This window comes from Seriola lalandi, unplaced genomic scaffold (genome assembly GCF_002814215.2).
Source record: "Seriola lalandi dorsalis isolate HSWRI2012SDOR001 ecotype SW California unplaced genomic scaffold, Sedor1 jcf7180002049881, whole genome shotgun sequence".
Lineage (NCBI taxonomy): Eukaryota > Metazoa > Chordata > Actinopteri > Carangiformes > Carangidae > Seriola > Seriola lalandi.
In genome coordinates, this window is record NW_019520434.1 from 1,862 (window position 1) to 10,199 (window position 8,338).

The 8,338-nt window shown below is 40.8% G+C and overlaps 1 protein-coding gene across 1 annotated transcript in view; it reads right to left on the reverse strand.

The window, feature by feature from the left end:
• Positions 1-7,910, reverse strand: part of LOC111649038 (sodium channel protein type 5 subunit alpha-like) — a gene marked incomplete at its 3' end in the record, with an annotated part of 9,767 nt that extends 1,857 nt beyond the window's left edge. Inside the window, exons 1-6 of the mRNA XM_023398777.2 lie at positions 7,869-7,910; positions 6,637-6,912; positions 2,809-2,862; positions 2,167-2,304; positions 1,960-2,064; positions 735-1,005 (exon numbers count right to left, since the gene is read on the reverse strand). Coding sequence (XP_023254545.2) covers positions 735-1,005; positions 1,960-2,064; positions 2,167-2,304; positions 2,809-2,862; positions 6,637-6,912; positions 7,869-7,910 — 886 coding nt within the window. The remainder of the gene's footprint in view (positions 1-734; positions 1,006-1,959; positions 2,065-2,166; positions 2,305-2,808; positions 2,863-6,636; positions 6,913-7,868) is intronic.
• Between the last annotated feature and the right edge of the window lie 428 nt (positions 7,911-8,338).

Below are 8,338 nucleotides of genomic sequence, written 5' to 3' on the forward strand. Positions count from 1 at the left end.
ACACACACACAATCTTGTCAAGCTAACAGGAGGAGTAGCACACGAAATATGAGCACTGATCGCTAAATTACCTGTTTAGGTTGGTCTGTGCTGCCACTCTAGACTGTGTGTGTGTGTGTGTGTGTGTGTGTGTGTGTGTTTGTGTGTGTGTGTGTGTGTGTGTGTGTGTGTGTGTGGTACTGTATATGACCACAGAGGACCTTGGTGCAGGGTAAACATCAAGGCCACTCGGATGGTCACTTTGTTGACAGATAACGGTCAGGCAGACATTTCAGTACATTGCTTCCTGCTGCCACGGCCGATGACTCAAACACTCACACACTCACACACACACACACACACACACACACACAGGGCATATACATCGACTGATATTCAACTATCACACATATATAATCAATATTGTTTTATCAACCAACAAGTTCCAACGAGCTGCGGTGCAGGGATGTCTCAGATATGGTAGTTTAGAAATTAGAACAGGATTTTAAAAGTTAAATGTTCCACTTTTAATCCTTATACATATATAATAATACTGTGTATTAGCAGATATTATTATATAGTATTATTTATTTCACCAGTATTATCAATTTAATTTTTAAACCCTTAAATTTAAGCTGAACTCTTTCTAAAATTCAACAGAACAGACTCAGAAATATGTTGTTTCAGCTGAAAATGATGTTTCCGTTTGTCCCTGAACGCCTCGTGTTTCCCCGCAGGAACGTAGATGAACTCACCGACGATGGAGAGGATGACGACCACGAAGTCGAAGATGTTCCAGCCGACGGTGAAGAAGTAGCACCGCAGCGCCACGATCTTGATGAGGCACTCGGCGGTGAAGACGATGATGAAGGCCAGGTTGACGTTGTTCAGGATGTACTCCATCTGAGGCGACTGCTCGTCCGTCTCCACCATCATGGTGATCATGTTGAAGAGGATCAGCACCATGATGATGATGTCGAACGCCTGTTTCCCGACCAGGTCGAAGAAGAAGCCCTGCACCGTGTTCTGCACAGGAAGACAGGTTTTTTATTTTTAATGATTTTACATTTATTCTGGCTTTGTTGCACTTTCATTTATATATATATATTTTACACTTATCACCCTTTTACACAAAACGTTTCAGGCCTTTATTTTGAAATATGCTTTTATTAGAGGCGGACCTTTCCTTATTTTCCACATTTTAATTATAGTTTATCCTCATGTAATAAGAGGCTTCTGTTTTGATCAGTAATTAATGCTGATTTATGTTGATGCAAATAAAAACTCTGTGTAAAACTGTATAACACACCACAGCACCTCGTTTTCATTCATTAATCAAGTCTAAATTCTTCTACTTTTGCTGTCTTTTTTTAATCATAACACTTCCTGCTCAGGTGTTTCACATTAAAACACTGTAATCTCTCCCTTTCCTGGTAGGCTCTTAATGTGAAAATTGGCAGGAAGTGAACAGGTGATTGTTTATGATTAAATACTTTTATTTGACACAGAAAGACGGAGAGAACTAATTACGGAGGTCGTCAACATGGCTGACCTCGTCATCATCAATCAAATAATTCAATCCATTAGTAATGTTCTAATTTAGTTTAAGCTTTTCACTATTTTACATTTCATTTTCAATCAATTGTTCAGTTTCATTTGGTTTCATTATTGAATTGTCCTTTTAAACCTCTCTGTAAAGCCCTTTGGGGAATGAGCTTAATAATAATTAATAATTAAAATGGAAAAACATGTAGTTAAAATTGGATTTGTGGAGTTATTTAAAAAGAGGTTTAAGAGGGACGAGCAGCTGAACTCAGTCTGGACCTGAGTCCGTTATTAATTGTGTTGATTCAGTAGAAAACGTGGATAAGACGTGAACAGTGGGCGATTTACAAATGTAATTTTAAAACGAGTGTGTGTGTGTGTGTGTGTGTCTGTGTGTGTGTGTGCGTGTGCATGTGTGTGTGTGCGTGTGGGTACCAGAGGTCGGGGGATGGGCTTCTGAGGTTTCTTGGAGCCCAGTTTCTTCATGGCGTTGTAGTATTTCTTCTGTTCCTCCGTCATGAAGATGTCCTGTCCTCCTAAGTAAACAACACACAGAAACACGTCTCTGTTATTTTCACTCTTTGTTTTTAAGCTGATGAACTGTTGAACAACGTTCTGTTCGTTTCCACACGTGTTACTTATCTTTCTCTTCTGCTGGTTGAAGTTGTCGATGATGACGCCGATGAAGAGGTTGAGGGTGAAGAAGGAGCCGAAAATGATGAAGATGACAAAGTAGAGGTACATGTATAGATTGATCTCCTTGATCGGCTGCTCCTCAACCTGAGAGAAACAAGGTCGTTAAGAACAGACACTCTTCCTGTTATTTCCCTTATTTAACAAATAATCACTTATTTTCTCATCTATTCTAATAACTCATCTAACTTCATCTTTATTTAATCAGTTACAAGCTCAAACTGCTTTTCTTTAAATCACTGTCGCCCTCTTTCTTGTTTCTTTAATCCCTTTTTATCAAATCTTAAATTTTAAGGTTGAAAAACAAACAAAAAAAACTTGGTTTACTTTTTTCATTTAACCCACTTTTAGTCTTTTAATTAGACAGGATCTCATTTGACCTTTTAATTTTAATTTAATCAAGTTAAATATTTTTATTTTTAATGAATTTCACCTTAAATGACCTCATCTAATCTATCAACATTTTATTTAAGGTCTAATTTTACTTTCTGTTGTCTCACCGGCGTCTTTTTACTTTTACTCTCATCTGGATCTAATTTCATCCAGTGGTAGAAAATGTAAAGATAAGATTGGAGATATTCTCTGACTCACAGCTCTGGAGTCCACGGCTGCGTACATGATCTCCATCCAGCCTTTAAATGTCGCCTGCAAAAACAAAACAAAAACAAAGAATTAAAAAGTGATAACCTGTAATTATACAATACAGTGCAGCAACAATGATCCGTACGATCTACTGCAGTGTTTGCAAAATCAGCCTGAGGATCAAAGATGATGAAAACTGGAGAAAAGAGGTTTTTCATTTGAACTTTTCCGTAACCTTTTTATTTCCTAAGCGTCACTGAAAACAACGATTTCCATGAAACAGTCTGAGAAGGAAAGAAATCACTTTAACGTCATAAATACAAATAAGGGATTGTGAACATCGGCCTGATGTATGATCTTGTTCATCAGGGATAAAAACTGTGACGGTGTGAGAGGAAAGAACATTTAAAATCATGTTCAGAGACTGAGGTTCTTGGTTTTGATGGTTCAAAACTTGAACACTAAGAGAGACAGGAATTTACACAATGTGGCCAAAAGTATGTGGACACCTGTAGCATTCAGGATAACACTTCAGAGCTACGCAGGAGAACTGGGGCGTCCACATACTTTCGGCCACACAGTGTATGTGCTTTCAAATAATCCTTCATCTCTGCCTGCAGCATTTCTACCGCTGTGTTCCTGTGTGTCAGGTGTGATCTGAGTTTCTCTGCAGCCTTGTTACCACGACGACGTCCGACACATTTCCTGCACTTGAGTGGATAACTGAACAAAAAGGATCTTGAAGCAGCGTTCCTGTTCTAGAAGGAAATTAGCAGAGAGAGAGTCTGCGCTCCATGGAAACACCACTGACGGGTTTTTCCTCAATGAAAGATCAACAAGTCCTTTTATGGGCTTCCTTCCTCTGTGGGGGGGGGGTACTTTGGTCTGAGTGGGCGCCTGCCGTCCGTCACTCAGACCTGAAATCGGCTTGTCGCCACGGGTTACCACCTGTTATTATTATGGTCTGTCGGATGTGAGTGAGAGGGGGCACACTGTAAAAGACGACGAGTTCAGCCTGAAACTTTTAACTGATGCGGAAACTCGGTGACGTCGACTGATGTCTGAACAACTCTCGCTCCTATAGACAAACAACCTGATCGATCGATCGATCAGTTGGCCAACGGGAATGTTAAATGTTCTCAGGAAGGTCCAGCTGCTTAACTTTTTGTTTCATGAGATAATGAAGTGAATGTTCTTGTTTTGTTCAGTATTTTAACTGAAGGTGGATTGAACAGACTTTTGCTTGTAATGAAGTATTTTTAGGAATGTCCTGAAACTTTGATGTAAGTGAAGGACCTGAGATCTTTTCCGGAGTGAGTCAGGTGAAGTGTTAATATTGATGGTTGTAGCTGTAGTAGATAAGGTGTCTTTGATCCAGATCCAGACCCAGATCCAGATCCAGATCCAGACTCTGAGCTCTGACGACTCTCTCTTCTCTGCTTCACTTCTTGCAGCGTGGAGCTATTTCCAGATGCTAATGGAAGGGTTGCCCCCGCCAACCGTTGCCGCGCCGACCAGCCAAACACGGAGAGATGCTGAGCGACTCGTTGCCAAGGCGACCGGTGTCTGACAACTCTTAAGTTCTCAGCAGCTGAAGTAGCAGAACGACAACTTCTTTCCCTTTTTTTTTCCTCTCTCTCCGTCTCTTTACATCAACAAACCTGAGGCTGAACTCCATCCCTCTTTCTCCTTTCCTTCACAGTACATCCTGTCTTCTTCATCTCTTCCCTTTCTTCCTTTTGTCTCTCCATCTCCTCACCTCTCCTCCGTCCCTCTTCTGTCCCTTCAAATCCATCCCTCCATCTCTCTCCTTTCACTGCTGTATCTTTCTTTCCATTCGAACCTTAATTTTCTTACACCATTTGTACTTTTTCTCCCCCCCCCTCTCTCCCTCCATCTCTCCATTTCCCTCCCACTTGGCTGGAGTCGCTCTAAAAATAAAAGCCTCTCAGACGCTGATTGATTGGAGGCTCTCAGGACTCCCGTGGTGGGCGACAGAGAGCGAGAAAGAAAAGAGAGAGCGAAGTAGAGGCCGAGAGAGAAAAGACGGAGGATGGCAACGATGGATTGTAAGTAAAGAAAGCGAGGTGATGGAGAGATGTGTAAAGAAGAGGAGGCAGGAGAGGAAAAGTGGCTGTAATTGGCTTTGTTCATGTTGTGTTTAATAACGGATGATGGAGAGACAGAGAGGGAGGGTCAGAGAGAGAAACAAAGGAAGAAATGGAGAAGGAGATTAAACGACAGACCACAAAGAATGGGCTGAAAGACAAAAGGGAGGGAGGGAAGTTCATGAACACAGAGAAAATTCAGACTCAAATTCACAGGAAAGGAAAGTGATGGAAGGATATTAAAAAGGGTAAAAACAGGGCGGAGGAGAAGTTTCGACTCACCACCATTTTAATATCTTTATCTCAGAGTTCAAGTTTATTTTATCACTTTATAGGAGATAAAAGACTTCAAAATTAAAACTGCTGTTTTGGTGAAAAACACTAAATTAATTAATTAAAGTATAATTTAATAATTTAGCTCTAAAATTAGTCAAATGGTAAATTTACACTCTCAGAGTCGGACATGAGAGAGACGGCGGTAAATCCACGTTTCAGAATCATTAACGTTGTTTAAAGTGCGACTGTTGCTGAACAGCGGCCTCTCTGGTCACATGTGGTCATTACACAGTCGAGTGACGTCAGTTACACAGAACAATCAAATAAAGTTACTTTACTTTACAGTTTTAATGCGACCTTCATAATAAGCTGCTTTACCTGTTACACTTTGTTAAGTATTATTTTATAACAACTCTTTATACATTCTTTATCTTAAAGGACAAACTTTATTCAGATTCATTATGACACATATTAAACACCGACCAACTGTAAATAATCATTATGACACTTACAGTCTAAAACGCAGCCAATACATGAATGTTAATGTGTTTTCATATAAAGTCAGTCATGCTTTTACATTCCTCCAGTTTTATCCCGTAATTATGTTTTATGATCTTCTCTATGATTTATCTCTTGTGTAATCAGATTTAAATATTTGATTGTTTCATATTTACAGTCCAATGATTAAAGAGGGTTCAGAGACACTGAGGCAGAGACAGAAGGACGGACAGTGAGAGACAGAAGGAAGTGGAAAGAAATTAAAGCCAACGCGACAAATGGAGACAAAGAGAGAGAGAGAGAGAGAGAGGTGGAAAAGTCAAAAGTGGGAGTGATAAAGAACAGGTGTGGGAGGTAAATTAAGGCTAAGACAGCAAATGGACGGAACGAAGAGAAAAGATGAGAGCGAGCAGCAGAAAAGTCAATCCTCCTACGGTCTGTGGAGGAGACACTCGGCTTTAATTTGATTTGAAGTCGTCCTGCAGGAGAGGAGTTTTCACTCAGAGCTCTTTTCTCTCTTCTGAAAGCTGATGACTGATTCACACTGTTGTTCGTCTGTTCTCTGACACAGGTTCTGCTCGTTTCACACAGTTACACCGAGATCTGCCGAAGCTGCCGTCTCCCAGGTTTGATGGACAGGAGGACGAAGACGTGGTGGTGCGAGAGTCGGTATTAAAAAGCAGCACTGAGGCTTAGAGAGACCGAGGAGTTTGGGTCATTTGTGATATTTTTGTTCATATTGGATCCTAAAAGTCTTATTTTATTAAATTAGACAATGACAGAGGACAGACTGACACAGGTCAAAATTATGTTTGATTATGTAAAATACTGTAAATACTATTTTAAGAAAACAAGACTTTCAGGACTCGATGGTCAAAATGTGTCGGGATGATTGTTAAACTTTTCCTTTAACACGCCGGATTAAATATGTTTAAAAGAAAAAAGAACAGCTCACCACTTGCAGCAGAGCCAGGTATCCGGCCCCCACGTTGTCGAAGTTGACCTTGACTTTGGTCCAGTAGAAGAGCGAGGTGTCGTTGAGCGCCTCGCACTCGGACTTGTTGTTGATGAAGGAGGCCTCGTAGATGTGACCCGTGCGGTTGATGCAGCGGCCGAACTTCCCGGCGAACAGGTTCACGCCCATGATGCTGAAGATGAGCCAGAAGATGAGACAGACCAGCAGCACGTTCATGATGGAGGGAATCGCCCCGATCAGAGCGTTGACCACCACCTGCACCAGCGCAGACACACAGCGTCACGCACAAACCCACAGTTCTTTGTCACACTCCTTACATGAGTGAATGCTGTAAGTTTAAGTTCTTCTGTTTCTGGTCAGGTTTAACATTCAGGGAAAGACACTGAAATCATCTGTAGGTGTCATCAAAACTTTTTTTAATATAACTTCACTTTCAGATTCTAGATCAGTTTTGAATTAGTACAACGATGCAGTTTGTTCCCAGCTGCAAAAACAACCTGCTCGTTTGTGATTGGCAACTCCACGTCTCACCTGTCCCAGTGTACAGATTTAACAGCCACCAGTTAAACCAGTACCTTACATCCATCTGTCAGAGGACGGGATGAAATCAGACACTTGATGTTAGTGTCAATGTTCTTGTCGCTGAATGTCCACCTGACCAACACACACAGAACCATTCAAACACAGTCAGATGTGATACAGACAGAGGTGGGTATTGTACACTGTGGGGTTGAGGCGGGCTGAGGAATCTGCCCATTAAGACTAACAGTGTTTTATTGATGACACTGATTCCCTTAAAATGACTTGATTGTCAGAAGTGAAGGTCACACAGCATTCAACTCATGAAGGTGAGATGGGAACTATGAGTTTCCACAATACTTCACTACTCGTTTATAATGTATGTGTCATTCATGAAAAATGAACGCACTGATTTACAGATTATGTTTGTACGAGAACAGCTGATATTACTTGAGAGTTAAATTCAGGTTCAATGATTTTGGTGTGGGTTAGGATTTGGACATATGTATAAATTATTTTTGTACACCCTCATTGCAAATGTCTGGTAACTACATGTGTGATGGGGTATTTGTTCCAATAAATGGTCAGAAATTTAAAAAAATATTACAGTATGAGCTCAAGTAACCAATTTCTGTTGATTACCCAATGAGTCTCGAGTTTAATTTACAATTATTTAGAATACAGTCACTTACACTGACGTTACGGAAAGGAACATGAGTGGACATGTCTTTCATCTGGGCGAGATTTTTCTTTAGTTGTTTGAGTTAGACTGAGACATCTCTCTCTCTTTCCCGTTGGTGCTCATGCAGAGTGAGAGATGGGTTGGCTAATATCAGAAGCACACAAAAATAAATTTCAACCTGCCACTCCAGCCCTCCTCATTGTACCCACAATGCAGTTCTCCTACCCTGAATCCCATACTGAGTGAGCAGTGTGGTGCTGAGTGCAAAGCATTTGTAAATTGACATGAGAGCTGATGTTATTAGCGAAACAAACAAAAGAGGAGAGGATCATGGGAGAATGAAAGCTCAGATGTTTTTCTCCCAGCATGCCCACACAAGCCCTGAATGCCATGTGAAGCAACGTAAGCGTCCTGCACAAATGAATCTGCAAGTTTTGATATCATCTTCAACTTTACTCTGGACCTTCATAGCAAAGTATA